Genomic DNA, 25,162 nt, shown 5'->3' with positions numbered 1-25,162 from the left:
AATATTAATTACTGATAACAACATTGCAAACGTGTACTTACAGTGATTTTTGGTGTAATTTGCTGCTTTCTAAAGGCTGTTTCCCCAAAATGTTATATTTTTTTCTTCCCAATTTGGTAAATGCAGATAACGTTGATGAATAAAAAAGGAATGAATTTCTTGAAATAAATAAAATATTGACAAGACTAACTCTTTCACAGCATAATGTATGCATAAAAAAGTGTTTTTTATATTTTTCCCAAAGTCAACTTTTTTCCCAATATGCAAGGCACAGGCGGTAAAATAAAATCGTTGCATGAGGTAGACATATCGTGTTTTCTGCACTTTTCTTTCAAATTAAACTCGGTATCCTTCATAAGAACTATTGTTTTCGACATTTATTCATCATTTTTATATATACTGTATATTACAAAAAAAATATTAATTTTAATAAATCTTATTTGGGAGTAAGAGTGCATCTTTAAAGAAAAAAAACACACCAATAGACAGTAGTAAACTAGGTAATTATTGGCGTTTGTCCACATGCTTTTCATAATTAACCCATTAACGATATGTTTGTACTGGCACCGGCATAACTTGTCACAGAACTCACTACGTAGGAGTGGTAACTGTTGTCTGCTCCAAATCTGGCGCGCGGAAGAGAAATGTCAAGGCGAAAATACAGCTTTTATGCGTGACATAAGACATAATATACAAGATGGGAGTCATATTTTCGAGATTTCGGGTAATTTTATACAACTGGTCATTTTGTTCTCGATTTTTTGCAATTTTTTACTAGAATCTGTAAATTTACAACTAAGTGAGTAATTCGGACAAATTTTCGGATATTGTCAATATGGGAGTAGTGCACTCCACGAAAGGTGTGAATTTTTTTCAGACCAGCTTCTCTTAGCAAAAGTCAAGAACACAATTTAAATGTCTTTTTTTATTTTAAATCCTGCAAATATGCCTTTTTGTTGTGCTTGGAGGGTGATTATGTCCTGATTTTAAAAGTTTGGTGAATGGTTGTGAATGTAGTGTCAGCTTTACAGGGCTCTTCCAACAGCCTCGCTGTTAAGCAGCTAGCTTTTATGGCAATGCGGTTGTAGTGTCAGTAGGTTGTAAGGTACGGGGTACAAACCCCTGCCTGGGCATACGCTCTTTCTTTCACAATAATGGTGTCAGAAGTAATTCGGTATCGCCTGTGAATGTAATTGGGGGGGGGGGGGGTAATGGAATCTGTACAGGTCTGTACATCCAGCTTTAGGGGGTTCCGGTCCAGTCTCAAAAAAGGTTAAAAGAGGGAGGAATGAAGTGTCAGCCCTATAGGGCACTTCCAACAGCTTGCTGTTGAGCTTGCTTTTATTGCAATGCAGTTGTGGTGCATACATGCCATATTTTTTGGAGACCATTCCATGAGATTTGGTCAAAAGGCTTAAAATTTAGGGGGATTTGGAAAGTATTCCGGGGGATTTTATATCGAAAGTATAAGTTCACGAAATATCAATTTTTTGTATTTTATTCACATAATTATATAAAAATATTCATTCAATATTGCAATGACAACTGAACTAACATCAATTCATAATATATTATGCATATAACACTTCAATGTATTTATATAAAATGTTAAATAATAAAAAAAGTAAATTTTTACAAAAAGCACTACTAAAAAAAATGAATTTTTAGGCACTTCACAGAACTAAGTAAGCACTACTAAAAAAATTCATTTTTAGGCACTTCACAGCACTAGGTCCACATGACAATCAGGATAGCAAACACATGCACAATTAATTGCATGAATTGGTTGATTTATATAGCATGTCCTTGGAAGGAACAATTAAATGAGCTGCAAATGTTATGTTCATTAAACTTTACACTCAGCAGATTGTGAATTGTTTCTGAAGTCAATCTTGACCTTGAGTCTGTCTGAATTTTTCTCAATATGCTGAAACAACGCTCAGCTCAGCGTTTCAGTTTGATGGTGACTGTACTGATATGAATTTAGAATAATCCATCATTATCAGAAACACTACAGTATACCGTAACATTTTCACACGTCGGAAAATTGTCCAATAGTTGCGTGTTAACATCTTCATTTGTAATTTAATGTCAACACCCTTACAGGGTTAAAAACAAACAAACAATTAGTGACACCTGTACAAATTTATTGCGACCTTTCGATCGTATAACGCAGAGATCAAAGGCGCTATTATGGCACACTGTGTAACAATCAAAACATGTACCCTACTGATTGGCAGTTTGTGCAAGGCTGTATACACACCATCAATCGATAATCCAGATGCAAAATACAGCGCATCAAATTCCTTACCGTAAACACGCGGATCAAATCTCGGGTAATAAAACCAGTGACAACACGCTCGTAAGCGGAGGTTTAAAAAAAAAAAATCTTTTTTTTTTTGGAAATTCCGGGGGATTTGCATCTCCCGCCAGGAGACCGGGGGATGGACCGAAATTCCGGGGGATTTTTTCCCCCTCCGGGGGATATGGCATGTATGGTGGTGCCAGCTGTAGGTTGTAAGGTGTTCAAACCCCCCGCTTGTGCAAACAGTCTTTCTTTCACAATAGAGCACTGTAACTAACAGTGAAATTTTAGTTATGTAGTTGTTTTAATATTAAAACAATCAGTTATGTAGCAAGGCTATTTAGAAAGATGCACTTGTGTGTCATTATCATCAGTTTGACAAGTGAAAGTAAAGTTTTGCAACAAATAAATGATAAAAGGAGAAAAATGTGGCCAAATATCTTGTATGTAAAATTCAAAATAGTCTAACTTTGCTCCTGAATTCCATCTTCAAAAAATGTTATTATTTTAATTTTTCACATGATTCACAGTGGATATTTACTTCTTTCAGAAAAAGAAAACCACCATTCAAAAGTTGGAAGAAATTGATCAGGTATGGTTAGATAACATGGCATCCCATATGGTTATGGGTACAGATATCAAACAAAGTATAGCATACTCCGGTTTAAGGGAGAATTAAATACTGTTAATTGACGAAATGAAATATTTTTAAACATAAGTACCAAGGAAACAGTCATTGGCAATCATTGGTGTCACTAAGGAAACAATGTGCAAAAGTTCTTCATGACTCCGGCCATAAATTCTTGAGATTCTTAAGCATACAAGCTTAAATTGCTTATGTTATTAAGCTAAAAGTAAACAATCTATCATTATTATAGAGATAATTTCGTTTATAAAAGATAAATATTACACAAATTATACCAAAACAAAAAAGTGAGATTAGCATAATCTTGTTACAAAGGACTTAATATGTTGGGAGAAAGTGGAGCCAGATCTTCATGACCAAGTGAGGATCTTGTAAAGTTTCAATTTCCTAAAATCCAAGAAAACAGTGAACTTCAGTAATGTTAGTTTCTTCTAATGACAGTGCTGTGTTTGGCTCACTTGGGTGTCATTAGTTATTTTCATAATTCTTGTTATAAATCTTTACAGGAAGTAACCAGACTTGAGAAATTCAAACGACAGAATCAAGAGAGACAAAAATGGTTTATAGCCAAATTGCTGCTGTACTCAATATTGTCGTACATTGCTGCAGCCCTCGTGTTCTACTTCTACTACTTCCCAGACAAGTGGAAAGATCGACTGCTCTACTCCATTCCTCTTTTGCTGTTTCCTGCTGTGTATGTAACTTCACTGTACCCTTTAACTTACTGTGCATTCAGGACATTTTGTCTGACATTTATTTTACTTAAGCAGGCCCAAATTTCTTGGAACTTCTTGACTTCTTAAGTAACTTATTTCAATGAGCATAAATACATCCTTAAATTGTATGTTGATAAATAAAAATGGTTTATTGTGATTATGATAAAGATAATTTCTGTTTATATTCTAAAAGCTTTTAAAGAAATAGATATTAAGGAAATTGTAGACAAACAAAATAAATGATCTAGCTCAATCCTGTTATAAGGGACTGAAGTTATGAAGTTTCAAGAAATTAGGGCCATGACAATTTTATGTCAAATAGGGTATAAAAGAGTTCACACCTTATATATTTAGGGACTTCATCCAAGACTGCATCTTTAATTCACATGAATGAATGAAGCACAGAATGAGTATATTACAATACCTAGTTCATGCTCAAATTACTAGTATTTGTTGTTCTCACAATTTGCTGCCTTTTTACTATGCCCTGTCATGCCCTTTTGTTTGACAGAGCCCTCTTTAATGATATTATAATTGATATTTATTGGTCAATGTCAAGTAAAATTTTTAGAAATAAGTATAAAAATTACAAATATACATTATTTTGACACTTGTAAGGATAACAGTTTACCAGGGTAGTTATTCATATCAAACTACAGTGGAAACTCACTAAACCGGATCTCCACAAAACAGGAATCCTCGGGATACCGGACTTTTTTCAGAGTCCCGGTTTTCCCCTTCTATTTTCAATGTAAAATAATCCCTACAAAATCGGAACCTCAGAATTCCGGATACCGGACAAAAAATCGAGAAAATTTGTTAGTTGTCAACGTAATTTTACCTCACAAAACCGGACATATATTTATTCAGACATGTCAAAATGATTTTGTGTATTAGGAATTCGCGAATCGCGTGTCACTTTGTTTTGACAGTCGGTGGTCGTTCAATATTGCACCTGTGATATTGTGTTAACTTGATAATCGATAATGATGACTGCACTGTGGATTGACTGCCGCGCGATAATCAAACGATAATCAAACTTGTGAAAAGAAAATTGATTGAAACATTTATTTGTTTGTTGCAGAAATTAAAGAACTTGAAACGGTTATTAAGTTATCATTTTGGAGGGTTGTTTTATCTAAAGACTTCTATGATTGAATCAAATTAGAGCGGTGCGTTAATTAAACTATCAAACATACTTAAAACAAGCATTAAATTACGTGAGTTGTTTTATTTTAAGACTTGGAAAAAAACGCAGAAATGTTTAATTATGTTTATCACTTTTGCATGTGCTTTAATCATGTCTCAACCTCCGTCTAAACGTCAACTTCCCTTTAAAGGTTAACTCAGTTAATATTTATGCCCCCTTTTGAAAAAAGTGGGGTATATTGTTTTGCACATGTCGGTCGGTCGGTCGGTCGGTCGGTCGGTCGGTCTGTCTGTCGGTCGGTCGGAATACCAAATGGTTTCCGATCAATAACTTGAGAACGCTTTGACCGAGGGACCTCATACTTGGTATGTGTATTGGTCATCACCAGCAGATGAACCCTATTGATTTTGAGGTCAGTGGGTCAAAGGTCAAGGTCAGTGTGACCTTTACATGAAAAACGGTTTCCGATCAATAACTTGAGAACGCTTTGACCCAGGAACCTCATACTTGGTAGGTGTATTGGTCATGACCAGCAGATGAACCCTATTGATTTTGAGGTCAGTGGGTCAAAGGTCAAGGTCAGTGTGACCTTAACATGAAAAACGGTTTCCGATCAATAACTTGAGAACGCTTTGACCCAGGGACCTCATACTAGGTAGGCTTATTGGTCATGACCAGCAGATGAACCCTATTGATTTTGAGGTCAGTGGGTCAAAGGTCAAGGTCAGTGTGACCTTTACATGAAAAACGGTTTCCGATCAATAACTTGAGAACGCTTTGACCCAGGAACCTCATACTTGGTAGGTGTATTGGTCATGACCAGCAGATGAACTCTATTGATTTTGAGGTCAGTGGGTCAAAGGTCAAGGTCAGTGTGACCTTAACATGAAAAACGGTTTCCGATCAATAACTTGAGAACGCTTTGACCCAGGAACCTCATACTTGGTAGGTGTATTGGTCATGACCAGCAGATGAACCCTATTGATTTTGAGGTCAGTGGGTCAAAGGTCAAGGTCAGTGTGACCTTAACATGAAAAAACGGTTTCCGATCAATAACTTGAGAACGCTTTGACCCAGGGACCTCATACTAGGTAGGCTTATTGGTCATGACCAGCAGATGAACCCTATTGATTTTGAGGTCAGTGGGTCAAAGGTCAAGGTCAGTGTGACTGTAAGCTGAAAAAATTGTCCATATTTTATTTAAGTGTCCAAATCCTACTAACAATTTGGCTCCCAAGGGGGCATAAATGTTTGACAAACATCTCTTGTTTGAGTAAACTTACTCCGTACATCAAATCCTCACTAAACCGGAATCCACACTAAACCGGAAATTTGGCCCAGTCCGGACCTTGTCCAGTTTAGTGAGTTTCCACTGTATAAGTAGTTACAACAGTTACACAATACGAATTGAACATTGACTGTTACAAGTCCCCATAAAGGCTCATTCAATGCACATCAAAGTGCCCTTTCTGACCAAGCACCCTGCCCATTTCAAATCCTGACATGAGCCCTGCTTCATGTATGGCAATGAAAATGCTTCTATTATTCCGAGGTTGTTGTGATGAAATTTGTTCAACTATCATGTATTTTTCCATTGTGTAACATTTGATTGTTTGTTTATTGATGTATCATATTATTTCAGAATATGGCTCGTGAAGAAGGTTCTACACTGGTACTTCATCAAAAGAATTGCAAAGAATGGTACTGTTTTGAATAATTTGATATTTTAAGTATTAAATAACACTTTATATTGAAGGGTATCATCTGTATTACCGGGATATTATATAACTAAAAGCTCAGAAAGGTAGCTGTGAAAAAGGTGTTGAAATTTTTATGTTTATGAAAACCATATAAGAACAGGATTTTGGAGGAATTAGAAACTTTTGGTAGGTCATCACTAATGGTAATCATGTTTTGGGGTGATAAACACCAGAAAAGTTATAAATGAAAATTCTAAAAAGATCTTGCTTTTCTCAATAAATGTGTTAGCTTAGCCATATTTTGATTACTTAAACCTGTGAAGAAATTATTGCTTGATTGTCATCCAAATTTTTGTATCATTTTTACTTGGTATTGATGTTTTTTGCTAACAAAAATCTTTTTTTTTTTCTTGATATGGTATGTCTGTTACCTGGCCATGGGTAGGGGATTTCCAAATAAGTTGAAACAAATGTTCGACATAAGAAGACTATGTGTCATGTGTTAGACCTATGTCTGGTAGGGTTTTATGAGGAAGTTATTGAAGGGTGCAACACCCTGTCCTTTTCAAATCCTGGCTCAACTCTACAGTAAAGGTCTAAAGTTCAAGGTCATACTCATTTGACTCATTGGTCAAATACACGTTGGTTTTGGTTTGTTTAAACTGCACTGTCACGCATAGCCCTCGACTACGACAATTAATTATCAGCGTCAAAAAGCACTCTTTCTCCAAACTATTCCATGATTGTAACATTGGCGGGCTCGACATTGTTGGCAGTTTGTTAACAAACATTTAAGAAAGTCCATTTTTGATGACTGTTTAATGACTAATTGTTAGTAGCTCAGTAAAATCATTAATTTTGTACTTAATTATTTAAAAAACTTAGTCAATAAAGAACAGTCTATTTTATGAGAGTTTTTAGAAGTTTCATTTCTATTTCAGATATTGCATTGGAAGAATTGAGAGAAAGGAAAAAGCAGATTGTAAGTCTTCTTTCAAAGTGACTCAATCACCGCTGTCATGGAGGTGACATTTCTTTCAAAAACGGTTTAAAATGAGTGATTTCATTCTTTATAAATTAAGACCAAAGACCAAATAGCAACTGACACTTGTCTTAACTTATTTATTTTACAATAATTGTGATACAAGTTATAACAACATGTAAATGAATAAGAAGTCGTAAATGCCAGCCTAAAATCTTTCAATTTTCATCTTTGTTGCTTTAGATGCTTCTCACCATCTGAAAACATTTTCTGAGACAAACAAAAAATATGGAGTTTGTTCACATAACAATATAAATAAACATACAAAATTTATTATTTCTATGTCCAAAAGAGTTTCTTTAAGAAAAGTTCAGTTCTGTTTATAACAATGTGTATAAGGCGCACAATTTTATGTAAGAAGTCTGCCTCTCACTCCAGAGATCTGGTGTTCAGACCCTCGACAGGGTTTTGTTTTTTTGGGTTCTAAAAATGGAAACTGACTACTTGTTTCTACCCTAGCCTGCGTTTCAATGAAGATGGGAAAGCTTAAGATGGTAAATTTCCAGGCTTAACCTTGATTTATGGCTTAAACTGCTTCAATAAAAATATCAACAGAAAATTTATCATATAAATATAGATTATTCACATAACTTCACGAGTATAAGAGCTCTCATAAACAGCAAAAGGTTTCAGACTAAGAAATCTTATTGAAACCGGGTCCCAGGAGGAGACTGGTACAAGTGTGATTGATAACAGGTTTTATAAGCCATTTCAACAAATCAACATAACATCATAAATAACATATGCAATCTCTTTTATTAAAGACAAACGATTGCCTTCTAATGTATTCAAATGTAGACCAGTAAAGATTACTCTGACTGGTTTATTTTGTCTACTGACGAGGGATTTATTCCCCTTACATTGTAATATTGACTTAAGATGGAATTTTTTTGCCCAGTCATTTGATAGGGATGAACTCCTGCTTTGGATTAAACATACTTATTTCATGAAAATATACAAGTGACAACATATATTACATTCTAAATATTTAAGACTCCTGCTTTGGTGTCATATAACCTGAAATACTGTTTAGTGAAAACTCTGTTATATTAATATAATATATATAAATAAATATATATATATATATATGTTATAATATCGAAAGGCCTACCGGTATCTATTTAGGCCTTTTGAGATTTTCTGACATTTTTAAACTGTAGTAATGCATTGTTATTTTATGCTAGATCCTTGGTAGGAGTGACCCCTTTGATAAATCTGAAGAAAATATTAAATAATTTTAGGTTAAATGCCACTAAATGTATTTAAGGTCGTAAGACACCAAAGCAGGAATTGATTCCTATCAAATGACTGTGATTTTTTGGGCTGTAGGCAGACAGAGTGAGAAACCAGTATCTGATTTTTTTACTCAAACCATGGATGTGTCTCAATACTTTGACAGGAAAAACAAACTTGTCCAGTCGGGCCCATGGTAACGAGTGAAGACCCGGACACAGAAAAACTCTCTTAATAAATTGCAAAGAATCATCTATATCATTGCATCATTTCAAAGAGTTATAATATTCAGCGAAATTTGTCAACTTAATTTAAAGGAAATTACAATTAAATGAAGATTTGCATGATTGTTTGCCACTTGGGTCTCTTCTAAAAGTTGAGCAGTTTTATACACAAATAAAATATGAAGACTGCATGAGTCTTCAAATCAGAACTCAAAACGTTAGTGACTATGGGCCCAAGAACCTTTATATGTGAAAAATCATGCCTATGATATGATACAATTCACAAGACATTATATTTTGTGAACAAGAAATGGTTGGTAGCTTGACAAAAGATAAAAAAACTTTTATTCAAAACATATGCCTATAAATGGGTTGTTTTAATAGGGAATTTCTCATAGACAAAGATAAATGTATCAATATAATAATTTTAATTGTTGTTTTTTATAAAGGTTTCTTTCACCTTGCAAATTTAATTTAAATCATGGTTAGACCTCAGGCATTTTAATTTCAATTGGATGTTCAACATTTTCAGGAAAACCATGATTTCAAAGTAATTTTCAGATGAGAAGATTTCTCTATTTTGATGTATTAGGTTGAAATCATGCTGTCATGTCATGTCAAGCTAAAATGCTTGGGTCTTTTTTAATTCAGTTGGAAGACGTGATGGAGAAAGAGACGTACAAGAAGGCTAAGGAAATACTTGAGAGATTTGACCCTGTCAGGTTTAAAGAGCTAGAGGTGGGTATGGCGAGGTTTTGAACTGTGTTTAGAATGTAAACCTTTGTATAAGATAGTGAATTAAATGGCTGTGTAATGGATTTTACCAGGCAGGCTACAGTGTGAAAAACTTGTGTGAAATAGAGCTACAAATAAGGGTTGTACTAGATATGCTTTTAAAGGAGCCAGTTACGATATATAATCATACATCTGTTTTAATCATACATCTGTTTTTATTAGTCATATACAAATTGTTATAAAGGTGTACAGTAACTATGATCAATTAATGAATGTTTCGGAACAATCATTAAGACCTAATCAAAGTGATTTCCCTTATCTAGCATTGCTTTTTTATCACGTAGAGGGAAGTAAGTTCTGTACGGTGTAAATAATCGATTAAGTTCTTCTATTAGGAGCCTTTCATGTTTTAAAATCACCATTGCACATAAATTAATGAAACCAAATATATGGGTGTACAATGCACTTAAAAAGTTATCTATAGTCCTTGTGAAATGTCGGCCGCTGTTGACACGCAAATGACATAAGGTGTCTTTAGTATCGTCATGTATCATAAATGAAAAAAGATGGAAAAAAACTACTGAGGTTTTATTGTTATAAATGTTAAAAAGTAGCTTTGTAAAGAAAAACTATCCATATTTCATCTTTAATATATCTAACATATGTAACCTATTCTTCTTGTCGTATTTTCACAGATGCCCAAGGTGACTCCTCCTCAAGTAGGTGTCACACCTGGTACAGGTCTGTATCCATGGCAACAGTATTATAATGGTGTTTGTATGGGCATTAACCAGGGCAATATTGCCTCATATCTCTGACATGTATTATACAGTTTTTCTGTTCATTTTTAAGCGTTTTAAATCTCATGTCTGAATAATGCTGGCGAATGAAAGGGAACATTTAAGATTTTTTTCTTTAAAAATCATGAGATTTGTGCCTGATTATCTTGCATACAATTAATTATAAAAGGCATGCCAACTGTACCTTATACTGACATTAGATCTTTGAGCTTGACTGTTTATCAGAAATAAAGTCACTGTATTGTATTAGTCCCCTAATGAGTGTTGGCCTTCATTCCAGGGCATTTTTGTGGGCACTCTTCCTTAGCCTGTCTGATCTGGGGCGTTATTCATGAAAACATCGTATAAGCATGTGTCTATTTTGAACTACATGTAATTGGACAGAATCCTTTTCAGTTCGGTGTTATTTGCTATTTTAGTATACTTCTTAGAATATGCTTAGTTTCAGATTATTTTCTTTTGAATATTATCAACAACACTTATTTTATTTGTGTGAATTTAATTTCCCTCCCAGAGATGAGCAACTTATGATGCCCTTGAAAAATTGGTAGGCCTTCTCATTTTGTAGTCTTGAACTCATTTATGCATGGTATATGGTATGTGCCACCCCTATCTATAGAAGTGTATGAGCCAGAGGTTTTGGTTAAGGTTTTGCGTGTAAGCACACATAGGTTAATGTCTCAGCAACTACATGAGGTATTGCATTGAGACTTTATACAATGGTAGTCAACCATCCAACCTACTTAATTAACCAAGTAAGATAACTCTAGTTTGCATTTAATGCAAAATAATTGCCCTTTAATATTCAACTTAGAAATTCTTGTTAAGGTTTTGCATGTAACCACATTTAAGTCAATATCTCAGCAAATATATCATGTATTGCATTGAAACATTAGATATGTATTCCCAGATAACACTTTTTTGAATATAATGCAAATTATGGGCCTTTATTATTTGACTTAGAAATTTAGGTTAAGGTTTTGCATGTAAGCACACATAGGTTAATATCTCAGCAATTACTTGATGGATTGCATTGAGACTTTATACAATGGTACTCAACCATCCAATCTACTTAAATAACCAAGTAAGATACCTCCAGTTTGCATTTAATTAAAATAATGGCCCCTTTTTTATTCTACATAGAAATTCTGGTTAAGGTTTTGCATGTAACCACTTTTAAGTCAATACCTCCGCGAATACATCATGTATTGCATTGAAACTTTACACACAGGCTCCAATCTATTTAACCTTCTAATTAATCAAGTAAGATAACTCTTATCTTTTTTATAATATATAATTTTTGCCCCTTTATTATGTGACTTAGAAATTCTGGTTAAGGTCTTGCATGTTAGCACACATATAATAATATGTCAGCAACTATTTGATGTATTGCATTGAGACTTTATACAATGGTATTTAACCACCCAACTTAATTGAATAACCAAGTTAGATAACTCTTTTTTGCAAATAATGGCCCTTTATTATTCAGGGATGTGATTTGTCCGCGGATTCGCGGAAATCCGCGGATCTTATTATTTTTTATTTTTTATTTTTTTTGGCTGATTAAAAAAGTTACGAGAGTGCTTTTGGTTGTAAGAGTTGATATTCCTGTGTGCATTAAATTTCAAGTCAGAAGAACCCTCAAAAGAGCATGTAAAAAGCCAGTTTTTCTTCTAAGGCAGTGTGCTTTTGACATCAAAAGTGCCATAAGAACCCATGGCCGAAATGGTTTCAGCCCTTCAGCTGCCAGGTCAATCACATCACTGATTATTAGAATTCTCGTTAATATTTTGCATAGAACCACATTATGATAAAATCTCAACACACCATGTATTGCATTGAAATCTAATCTAACAGTGATCCATGCATGTTTCTCCAAAACTTTTCAATCCTTACATTGAAAAGTGGCGGAATAGTCGAGCGCGCTGTCTCTGTGACAGCTCTTGTTCTTTTAATTGTTCTCAATTACTCGACAGTGTGATTTTTGGTAATGCCTTTTTATCCCGGTACCCTTTTTTTTTGCAAAACTGGTGTTCAATTTTGATACATCTTATATTGTACTGGAGTCTTAGAAACCATGGTGGCCTCATTGTTGGAGAACAGTTCAACTGAAGGGGATTTTTTCTAATTCATATTTATTCATGACTATATGAGAAATATTACGTTATAAATCTTATCTATTTATGAGTAAAATTTTATGCCCCTTTAAAAGTTATTACCTTTTCCGCGAAGCATGTTTGATTTATTTTACATTATGTGAAAGGGTTTTCAAATATCATGTCATTATTAAAATGTTTTATGCAGTTTCTCCATATTAATAATTAATATGTTACTAAAATGGAATTTAATTTGAAAAAAATGGCTTAAAACATCAGCTACAGAAAGCTCATACAAAGTAACATTTGTTTTGATTTTTAGCTCACCTGAGCACTAAGTGCTCAAGGTGAACTATTGTGGTCGCCCTGTGTCTGTCTTCCCTCGTAGTCGTCGTCCGTCGTCAACAATTAGACTGTTAACACTCTAGAGGTCACAATTTGGGCACAATCTTAATGAAACTTGGTCAGAATGTTACCCTCTATTAAATCTTGGACAAGTTCGATATTGGGTCATCTGGGGTTAAAAACTAGGTCACCAGGTCAAATTAAAGGAAAAGCTTGTTAACACTATAGAGGTCACATTTATGACTGTATGTTCATGGAACTTGATCAGAATGTTATTCTTGAGGTAGAGTTTGAAACTGGTTAATCAGAGGTCAAAAACCAGGCCACTAGGTCAAATCATAGAAAAACTTTGTAAACACTGTAGAGGTTACATTGTCTCTTTGATCACCATGAAACTATGTCAGAATGTTTGTGTTTATGAAGTCTATGTCAAGTTTGAAACTGGGTAACCTGAGTTCAAAAACTAGGTCACAAAGTCAAATCATAGAAAACATTGTTAAAACACTGTTGAGGACATATTTTCTACTTTATCTATATGAAACCTGGTCAGAATGTACTTATTACAGCAAGGTAATTGAATTGGATCAGGTGAGGGATACAGGGCCTTCAGGGCCCTCTTGTTTTTTTAAATGCTTTCATTTCCATGGTGTCTGTTTATAGTGTGAACACTAATTTCTTGAACGTTGACCAAACTCAAAATTGGTTCAAGGTACACATATACACACAAGGAAAGCAAGACCCATAACTGAAATAATTGTACAGTTATTCCCCTTTCTTCAACAGTGGCATTCTTTCAGTGGCACTCGTTTTTTTTTATTTTGCCTCATATTTGCTCCCTATTTTTTTCTGCCCAAATCCATACAAAAAAAATATATACTAGTGTGGCCTAACTGTATGATCAAAATGTTATATCTTTTTCTCTAGAATTGCGACAGAGACATGTCCCTCAGCAGCGATCTCCCCCAGGATCCCAGCTACGCCCCATGACTCCTGGGCACCCTGCCATGACACCTATGAGGCCCCAACAGGGGGGCCAGCTGAGACCAGGAATGACCCCATTTGGGCCTCGTAGTGGGAGTATCCAGGGAATGCAGCCCCGTAACCTGTTAAATACTCCACAACAACCAACAAATGGTTTGTTTGCAAGGCGTTATAAGTTGTACATTGATTATTTAATCTTTTAGGTGTCATAAACAGACATAAATATTTTTTATTATAATAAACGAAACACTCGTCTAATTAAAAAGAAATCTATTAACTATTGTGGATAAATTATGACAGTAGCTTAATACTCAAGTGTACAGTTCAGGGATTTTTTCTGTTCTTGTACTAAAAGATTAAAAAAAGAAAAATTTACTTACTTGAAGTATAATTATAAAAACAGGTCCTTTTTAAATAGCAATTCAACATTTTGGAATAATAATTGTGGATTATTCTTAGAAAAATAAATATTTTCATTAATCTTCTGTTGAAATTTCATTAACTTGCTTGTATGATACATTGCATTTTTAACCAGGTTTTTCTTCATTACAAGCTGATGTGTCACATGTGACAACTGTCATGGTTACATTTAAGGCTCATTGGTTAAAAATCTTTGTATTTTGGCTTGTCCAATTAGTAATGTTGCCATAAATTGTGGGATATTAAAACTACTTATCACAAAAGTTCACCTTGACACAACGGTGTGTGTGTCACTTTCAAATTCCATGTTTATAGGTCAAAGATCAAGGTTACATTTAAGGGGTCATTTGTCAAGGTCACATTAAAGATCATCTGTCAAAAATGTTTATAATTTGGCCTGTCTGGGCTATAATTTGTCCATGTTTTGTGAGATCATAAAATGAACCTGGTATTAATGGTCACCAATGAAAGCTGACATGTTACATGGGAAAACCATGATAGTAGGTCAAAGGTCAACAGGGGCCGACACTTAACTATATATGGAAGCTTCAATTGCAAATCAAGTATCCCTACCTGAAGTCTGGTGCCCCTGTAAATTTGTTTATGTACTATGTGTATGAGCTTTCATATACATGATTTATGGAGTTTCATGTGATGTGTGGTCAAAAAGGGCTCTTAAATATTTTAGTTATTTAAAAGTTTATATATAAAGCTGCTTTAAGCATTTTTTTCACAAGACAGTTCATTCAAAGATATGGATGAAATGCTGGTACAAATCCTGTGTATGGAACATAATGAGTATGCAACAGTTGTGGTGTCATTGTTGGTATTTTCTGGTGATTTCATCTTTATTTTGCATGCTTGAGAGGTTAAAATCTAGTATATGCAGATCTGTTTTATTCCGAAATATAAGAAGCGATCTCATCTATGAACGAAAATGAAACCTGAAGTTGACTATCAAAACCAATTGTGTGCACTTAATTACCTCATGCACTAAATAATCTGAAAATATATTGCTTTTCAAGTTTTAACATGTATTTAAGGTTTCTATCTAACTTACTGCAAAACATTATGGTATCCTGTTCAGACACCTACCTAGCAGGTTCTGGAGTCCCGGCATGAAATTTAGTGTCCTTGTGATCCCAGGACACAGTTAGTGTGAAAAGGCTGGGTCAAGGTTACATTCATTAGTCATTGATTAAAATCGATGTATTTTGGCTATTCCTGACTGTAGCTTTGCCGTGATATTCGGAGCTTTTAAGATTACTTTGCACCAATTTTACCTGTGAGAAGCTGGTGTGTCAAGGTCAAGACCCATGTCAATAGGTAAAAGGTCAAGGTCACACAAAGGTCATTTGTCTAAATTCTGTAATTTGGCCTGTCCTGGCTTTATATTGGCCATGCTTGTTATATTTTTGAAATACCTTGGCACAAATCTTGGCACCAAATGCCATGCCTGCCACCTGAACTAAGCCAATAAAACATGTATGTATAACAACACATATTTTATTCATGATATTTATTCAGCTCTTTACTTGTAAACAATTTGAATGGCATATGGTAAAATTTCAGACAAATTTAATGAGATCATTGAGCAATGCACTACGAATTCCTAAGCCACCTGAACCAATTGTCTTGATATTTTACTTTTGGGGGGAAAAAATGAAATTTCAGCCAGCAGATTAGAGCGTAAATCACATGTAAATAGTACTTGTTGGCAGGTTCATTTTATTTTTACCAGGTGTGTGGTCTTATAAATCACCTGTATTCCATGCCACATGGTGGGAAGGGTAAATAGAAATGACCTTGCTGGCCAGTCCTTTCAATTGTCAGCTTGTCTGTTTTTTTCAAAGAAAAGAAGTCAGTTTATTTTCATAGCCTTTGTGCCTGTGGTAAGGCCAAAAAAAATAAAAAAAAAATGTTTAGGGTAACCTTCCCAAATTTTCTAGGTAGGGTAGGTAGGGATTTTTTTAAATTTTTTTTTTCTCAAAATCTCATAAGTTCAGAGTGTTTTCTTGCACATGGCAGTCTTTCCTACATTACTGTCATTGCCTGACTTTGTTTTATCATATAAACAATAATTCTGATTAAAATCTGCATTTATCCGCCCTATGTAACTCTCTATTCGCTAACGAATATTTTTTTTGCTCAGAAACGGAAAAAAATAGTTAGGGTCGGCGCATTTTTATAGGTAGGGTCGGGTTACCCAAAACGGACATATTTTTTTTTTAGGCCTTATAACTTAACACTTGTTCAAAATATTTAAATGAATGTTGGTACACATGGTGCCAGAGACATGTATAGCAAGGCATAGTAAAATTGTTGAGCTACGTGCCTTTATAGACTGAAATACATCAGGCAAGTGTTGGCATTGGCTTATCTGGCCCCAATTTCTCGATACTTCTAAAGTCCCTTATAACAGGATTAAGCTAATCTCACTATTTTTGTTGTTCTATAAAATGTTTTATATCTACTTTTTCAAGAATTTTTAGAAATTATGTAGGAATAATCTCTATGATTATCAGAATAAAACATGTTTCATTTATCAAAATCCATTTTCAGTATGTATTTTGGCTAATTGAAATAAGCGACTTAAGCATGTTAAGCTTAAGAAGTTTCGAGAAATTAGGGCCAGCGCTCTAGTTTTAAGTATGTTGGTCAAATTTATCAACATATCTAACAACTAGCGTAAGATATTGAAGGAACTTGAAGAAGGTCTAATGTTCTGCTCTCAAAGTGACATGCAGAATACTGGTTGGATGTATACTGTATATTACATTAAGAATGCTGATTGTCTTCCTTTTTTACACAAGTTCCTGTGTGATTTTTTATGTGACTTTAAATAATTGACTTTTCTTATGTTATTATGTACAGTTCACATAAATAAAATTCCGATAATCGTGCCAACAAACATGATTATGAAAATAATTAATTAATTTGTTTCAAGAATTTTTGTAAAATAAATCATTTTAAACCTTAATTCTCACCATGCAGTGTCTAACATTATGATTTTGTTCCAGGTTCATTGCAAGGCCCACCATTGCCACGCCCGATTTTACCCCGGGAGAGAAGCACAATGGACCGCATGTTGGAATACCTTGTAGGCGACGGCCCACAGAACCGATACGCCCTCATCTGCCAAAACTGCTTCTCGCATAACGGCATGGCCATGAAGGAGGAGTTTGAATATATAAGTGTGTCGTTTATGGCTCATCTGTTAATTTAAGACAAAAAAATTGAGGTCATTGATGGAGGCATCATCAAAGGGCAAAAATCTAACCTCGCCCATTAACTCAAAAAACAATGAAACTTGGTACACATTCTGCCAGAGACAGCATACACATGTTAACAAAGCCCATAAATATTGCTTGAATAATAATTGAGTCATGCCATTGTTTACTAAAAAAAGAATATGTTATGAAATTGGGTTGTCAGAGTTTAGAAACAAAGTTCAATGTTTTATACTTTAGTATCGCTGTACATCTCATGAAGGTAAAACACAACTCTGCCCAATGAACAAAAGCCAACAGTTATAATAAGTTCGGCAGAAGGCAGAGGCTTACATTCATTAGCAGCTCTGAGTATCTGAGTAATCATAGTTTTTTATTTAACAAGGTTTTAACATAGTGAACATTTCACTGACTTGCTTGTAAAATCCATAGCATTTTTAACCATGTGTTTCTAGAATAAGGTACATTGTTGTTCAGGCGGGTGGATACTGGTGGGTAGGCAGGCTGGCAGTTGGACGGGTGGTTTTAAACTGAGTAGCTTTAGTTAGGGTTGACATATCTTGACCAAACATTATATATAGGAAGAGATGATGGAGACCTTTCATGGGATTGCCTTTGGGGCATCTAGGGTCAAGGTCACTGTTACTTAAAATCGAAAAAACTGAATAACTTTTAGTTTAGTTAGAGTTGACATATCTTGACTGAAGTTGGCATAAAGGCAGAGTTTATGGTGGCTGTTCATAGGATAACATTTAGGGCCCCTTGGGTCAAGGTCAATGTTACTAAAGTAGTAAAACATTAAGAACTGAATAACTTAAGATGGGATTGACATATGTTGAAAAACTTATATTAAGGAAGAGTTTTTAGAGACCTTCCATGGGGTTGAGTTTGGGAAGTTTGACCTAGATAAGATCAGTACAACCAGAGTTATTGTCCATTAAACGATGAAATACTATGTTTGTCCTTTTAAACTTTGTTTCTACTGAATATAAATTTATGAAGCTAATATCCATCCAAAGTCTTGACCTGTTTTGTTCTTTAACTATGTAACTCAAACCCTTGTTCTTTTGCAGCATTCTGATGCTGTTACTGTAATACGAGAAATCCCTCATAAAAAAATGTTCACCTTCAACGAAATTAATTCTTTTAATTTGCTTGCAGCTTTTAGATGCTGTTACTGCTATACACCTAATCCTGCACGGAAAAAGCGTCCTTTTGCTCCAAGAATCGAGCCCATAGCAAAAACTTCTACTCAGGGTTGGTGATATTTTCAATTATGGTATTAAATAACCTGTTAAATATCAAACTATTTGTTTATGTCCAATTTTCTATGTCAGGGTTGTAACTTTGTCACGCAGGAAGGAATTATAAAATAACTGGCACATGTATTAAGTACATGAAGGCTGTGTGCAAGATCCACATCCCTATTGTAAAGTTCAAGGTCACACTAAGAGCTTAACCATTATTGAATGCTGCATAGATGCACATATAAAGAGTATATTCGGTCGTGGGCTGTAGCTTTGTTATTCACGTAGATACTTGAAAATCATTTTGATAATGTGTTTGGTACATAAAGATGAAGTGAAAGATAAATGTTCCTACATCTTCTGCATCACCCCTCCACACTTGTCGTCAACCATCATAAGGTTGGCACATGTGTCTGGTACATAAAGGAGACGTGTCTGGAGCAAGACTGATGTCAATACTCCTTAATGCATCACTCCTTTGCACTTGATGGGCATATGCTTACAGTTTATGATATCTCTTCCTGAATGTAAGCACTTGGTGTCAATCATCATTGGGGACCTCATATGCTTATAGTTTATGATGCCTCTTCTTAAATGTAAGCACTTGGTGTCAATCATCATTGGGGACCTCATATGCTTATAGTTTATGATACCTCTGCTTGAATGTAAGCACTTGGTGTCAATCATCATTGGTGACCTCATATGCTTATAGTTTATGATGCCTCTTCCTGAATGTAAGCACTTGGTGTCAATCATCATTGGGGACCTCATATGCTTATAGTTTATGATGCCTCTTCTTAAATGTAAGCACTTGGTGTCAATCATCATTGGGGACCTCATATGCTTATAGTTTATGATACCTCTGCTTGAATGTAAGCACTTGGTGTCAATCATCATTGGGGACCTCATATGCTTATAGTTTATGATGCCTCTTCTTAAATGTAAGCACTTGGTGTCAATCATCATTGGGGACCTCATATGCTTATAGTTTATGATGCCTCTTCCTGAATGTAAGCACTTGGTGTCAATCATCATTGGGGACCTCATATGCTTATAGTTTATGATGCCTCTTCTTAAATGTAAGCACTTGGTGTCAATCATCATTGGGGACCTCATGTGCTTATAGTTTATGATACCTCTGCTTGAATGTAAGCACTTGGTGTCAATCATCATTGGGGACCTCATATGCTTATAGTTTATGATACCTCTTCCTGAATGTAAGCACTTGGTGTCAATCATCATTGGTGACCTCATATGCTTATAGTTTATGATGCCTCTTCCTGAATGTAAGCACTTGGTGTCAATCATCATTGGTGACCTCATATGCTTATAGTTTATGATGCCTCTTCCTGAATGTAAGCACTTGGTGTCAATCATCATTGGGGACCTCATATGCTTATAGTTTATGATGCCTCTTCCTGAATGTAAGCACTTGGTGTCAATCATCATTGGTGACCTCATATGCTTATAGTTTATGATACCTCTTCCTGAATGTAAGCACTTGGTGTCAATCATCATTGGGGACCTCATATGCTTATAGTTTATGATGCCTCTTCCTGAATGTAAGCACTTGGTGTCAATCATCATTGGTGACCTCATATGCTTATAGTTTATGATACCTCTGCTTGAATGTAAGCACTTGGTGTCAATCATCATTGGGGACCTCATATGCTTATAGTTTATGATGCCTCTTCCTGAATGTAAGCACTTGGTGTCAATCATCATTGGTGACCTCATATGCTTATAGTTTATGATACCTCTTCCTGAATGTAAGCACTTGGTGTCAATCATCATTGGGGACCTCATATGCTTATAGTTTATGATGCCTCTTCCTGAATGTAAGCACTTGGTGTCAATCATCATTGGTGACCTCATATGCTTATAGTTTATGATACCTCTTCCTGAATGTAAGCACTTGGTGTCAATCATCATTGGGGACCTCATATGCTTATAGTTTATGATGCCTCTTCCTGAATGTAAGCACTTGGTGTCAATCATCATTGGTGACCTCATATGCTTATAGTTTATGATACCTCTTCCTGAATGTAAGCACTTGGTGTCAATCATCATTGGGGACCTCATATGCTTATAGTTTATGATACCTCTTCTTGAATTGCATTAATCACTTACTTTGACAGCTTTTTTTATAATGATTTTAAAATTAACTAGTGGGGACTTGTGTTTACACTGCTTTCAATAGCTATTAGAGGTAGACCCAATTTCTTGCAACTTTGAGTATATGTATTTGTTAAATATTTCAGATGAAGAAAGCAAATCCGAAGAAGAAGATGAAGAGGAGGAGGGGAGCAGTGAGGGTTCACAGGGCGCAGAGGAAGGGCCAGGAGGGGCTCCACAAAGGGAGAGAGATGCGGCCCAAGCTGGGCCCCCACAAGGGGCAAGTGGAGAGGGAGAGAAAGGTGGAGAGGAGGAGATGGAGGTGCAAGAGGGGGGAGATGAGGTGCCACAGGGGGAAACTGAGGGGGGTAATAAAGGTTAGAAGGGAAGGAGATTCTACAGTTGAAAACTGAGAACAGAAATAGGGGGGAGGTAGTACTACATATGTGTTTAGTCATGTAATCAGCAGAAAGTCTGGATAAAAGTATTAAAACACTAAACTTGGAGCATCAGGGTTTTATTTAGAGGGATTAAATTTGATGTGTGGGGATTGAGGGTGGGGGAATTAGACATGGCATGGAACACAATCATATCTGGTTAGTTTTTTTCAAGGGAGGGTATTGAATATTGATAAAGTGTACATAGTAAATGTATTGAGTCCATTCCATGGTAGTTTTGTTGATTTAAAGGGTTAGGCATTTACAGATATATAGATTACATTGAAGGATAAAATTGTTGATTCGTAGAATAATTATGTTTCATACTTTGTGTTTAGTATGTATAAGACATGTACGGTGTGTTATTTATTTATTCATTGTGATGTAACACTATTGAAGCATTGCAATTTATTGTTATTTTATTTTTTTCTGTTTGAAGCCAATGACTTTAGTTTAATGTAATTAATACATTGTGTTATATGATATTTATATGTTTTGATATTTGGCATTTCAATTGAAGCTATAATCAATGTTTTAAGTCCCAGAAGAAAATCAGACTCATCCCTGGCAATAATGCTCTTAATTGGAAACAAGAATCAACTCAGATTATGGTCAGTTATCATCCAGATTCTAATATGGACTGTCCTTGTATCTTACTTGTATCTTACTGACATACTTTCTGTAATGTTGGTCCTACCTTGTCAGTTTATGTCTAGCAAATTCTAGAATTTACTTTGATACCTGGGGCGGTATTCATAGAACATCTTAAGTCATTTGTCATTCCTTAACTTAAGTCATTTTTTAAACTTTTCATAGTCAAATTAAAACAATGGTATAAAGGTTTTTAAAATAGATATTATGTATATTAAGTAAAATCAATGACAGTAAAGAATTTCTGATATTATTTAGGAATTTTATGATATGATCATTGAGATACATAACTTAAGAAAAGTCTTAAGAGTGGAAATGACTAAAGATTTTTTATGAATACGGCCCCTGTTTTCATTTGTCTCTGTTCTTTTATTCAATTGTCTTATAAAATTAGTATTTGTTGGCTTTATTTGATAAAGTTGTTTGTTGGGTGATGGATTAATTTAAAGTTAATGGGTTATTTTTTGCATTTATAACTTTATAACAATGTTGTTAACTGCATCGTTGTCAATTTTAAAAAGTGGAACTATTTTTTAACTTTCTCATATATTAAGATAAATCAAGTTCTGCTGAAATAGTTTTCTTGGACATTGTTATGCACCAGTCAATTGTAACCACGCCCCCCCCCCCAGGTCCGGGGAATAGCGGGGACTTTGCCCGCCCTGTGGATGAACAGATGGTAAAATCCCCGCAAAATGCCCCTGCAACCCAGGGACCCTAGGTAAGGTCCATTCCCCGCTATATTTAAAGCGAAGACAAAACCACCGCATTCACCTGGCACTGCGGGGCCACCTGAAAGGTAAAAACACGGCCCATTTCCCCGGCTATCCCCGGTATACCCCGGACCTGGGGGGGGGGGCCGTGGTTACAATTGACTGGTGCATTACAGATACTGCAGATCACAAATGTGTCCATTTCAGTATCAGAGCAATCAAGATCTGAAAGTTAACAACAGTGACCTGAACAACAGTGTTAACGTTAACAAAGTGCTCATTAATGAACCCATGGTTTATTTGTTTAATTTTTATATTCATCTCTAATTGATTAACTTATATTGGCAATACTTGTATAATCAAAAACAATTAGCATTGTTTTATTAGAACATACCAAAACAGTCACACTTAAACATAAAATAATAAGAATAAGTGAAAGAGAAGTAATGTTTATTTGATAGATATTGAAGACTTCCATAATTGGTATCATGTGAACAGTTTGCTCAAGATAATTTAGAATTACCAAACACTGATGACAGAATTACCAAACACTGGTGACAGAATTACCAAACACTGGTGACAGAATTACCAAGCACTGGCGATAGAATAATTAAACACTTTTGACTTAATTTATCACCCTATGATGGAACAAACCTATAATAACCCATGTTGCATGTTATCTTGAGTATGTTATCTTGAGTGAACAGTGCATTGGAATTATAATCGAAGTAAAAATTGGCATCATTGTATATAACTTAACAACAAAAGGTGTACATACATTGATAAGAATTAGATAATAGTACATATATAGGAAATATATTAATTGTGATTTTTACGTATACATGTATTATCAAAGACTGCATGAGATTCATTGTGATAATGTCCCTAGAATGATATATTGATAGCCCCTCTGATTTTCATAGCCTTGGTGAAGTTGTCGCCTTCTTGTCATCATTTTTAGCTCGACTATTCGAAGAATAGGTGGGCTATACTACTCGCCCCGGCGTCGGCGTCGGCGTCTGGTTAAAGTTTTAGGGCAAGTTGGGATTTTCACTTATAAGTCCAATACCCTACATTTAATTGACTTAATACTTCACACAGTTGTTCAGGGCCATCACATGATGAGGTTAGATAACTCCATATTATTCTTTACACAGATTATGGGCCCTGATTGACTATGGAACTTGGGTTAAAGTTTTAGGGCAAGTTGGAATTAATAACTTCTATATCCTTTGTTCAATTGACTAAATACTTCACACAGTTGTTCAGGACCATCACACAATGAGGTTACATAACTCCATATTATCCTAAATACAAGTTATGGCCCCTGATTGACTTAGGTTAAAGTTTTAGGGCAGGTTAAAGTTTTAGGGCAAGTTGGGATTTTCAACTTAAAACTCCAATACCATTCATTCAATTGACTTAATACTTCACACAGATGTTCAGAGCCATCACATCATGAGGTTAGATAACTCCATATTATCTTTTATACAAATTATGGCCCCTGATTGACTATGGAACTTAGGTTAAAGTTTTAGGGCAGGTTGGGATATTGTTTAATAACTTCTATACCCTTCATTCAATTGACTTAATACTTCACACAATTGTTCAGGACCATCACCCAATGAGGTTACATAACTCCATATCCTTAATACAAGTTATGGCCCCTGATTGACTTAGGTTAAAGTTTTAGGCAAGTAAAAGTTAAGGGCAAGTTGGGATTTTAATAAAAAAACTTCTATACCGTTCATTAAATGCACATAATAAAATTCAAAATTATTTGCGACCAACTTACAACAAGAAACATAAGTCTGTTTTAAGCCTAAATACAAATTATGGCCCTTGAATTTTTTTCTGTTTTTTTTTCTTTTTTTTTAAATTTCCTTTGAAAGGCATATTTGTATATTCTAAACCACATTTTCATAATGGGAAATCAAGTTATTTGAATGACTTGCGTCATTGTTTGGGCGGGCTGGTGGGAGAGCAGCATCAAAGTCACCTTATGTATTGAATAATTTTAGTTAGGTTTGAAATAAAGATACCAAACTTGGTATTATTACATCGTTATTGTATTCTAAGTCAAAGCGGCGTTGTCTAGCGCGCTGTCTTAAGACGGCTCTTGTTATCTTTAACCCTGGTCATAATTTTTTTTTCTAAAAATTCAAATAAAACTCGGTACACATGCTGCGAGAGAAGAATATGCACAATTATAGCAAGGGACATAACCCAGGTTTTAATTTATAAGTGAGTTATGCCCCTTGTTTTGCAGAGAATAAAATCAACAGTCGAGCGTAAGCTCTCACTCTTCACGCTCCTGTTTGCATGTATACTGCATGTCAGAATCAAAACTATTCCCCTCATGAATGTTTAATCCTC

At 35.0% G+C, this 25,162-nt stretch overlaps 1 protein-coding gene across 1 annotated transcript; it reads left to right on the top strand.

Annotated features, from left to right (window-relative positions):
* The first annotated feature begins 619 nt into the window (after positions 1-619).
* On the top strand, positions 620-21,367 carry LOC128234507 (endoplasmic reticulum junction formation protein lunapark-B-like). The gene is made up of 11 exons (XM_052948764.1): positions 620-724; positions 2,856-2,897; positions 3,458-3,645; positions 6,460-6,518; positions 7,459-7,499; positions 9,668-9,754; positions 10,447-10,492; positions 13,917-14,126; positions 17,414-17,587; positions 18,785-18,880; positions 21,132-21,367. The coding sequence occupies exons 1-11, from the start codon at positions 698-700 to the stop codon at positions 21,365-21,367; spliced, it is 1,206 nt and encodes a 401-aa protein (XP_052804724.1). The 5' UTR covers positions 620-697.
* Positions 21,368-25,162: the final 3,795 nt, after the last annotated feature.

The sequence above is a fragment of the Mya arenaria genome, chromosome 5 (assembly GCF_026914265.1).
Source record: "Mya arenaria isolate MELC-2E11 chromosome 5, ASM2691426v1".
In the NCBI taxonomy this organism is placed as follows: domain Eukaryota; kingdom Metazoa; phylum Mollusca; class Bivalvia; order Myida; family Myidae; genus Mya; species Mya arenaria.
Note: the sequence above shows the minus strand (reverse complement) of the source record. Positions and strands in the feature narration are given on the sequence as shown.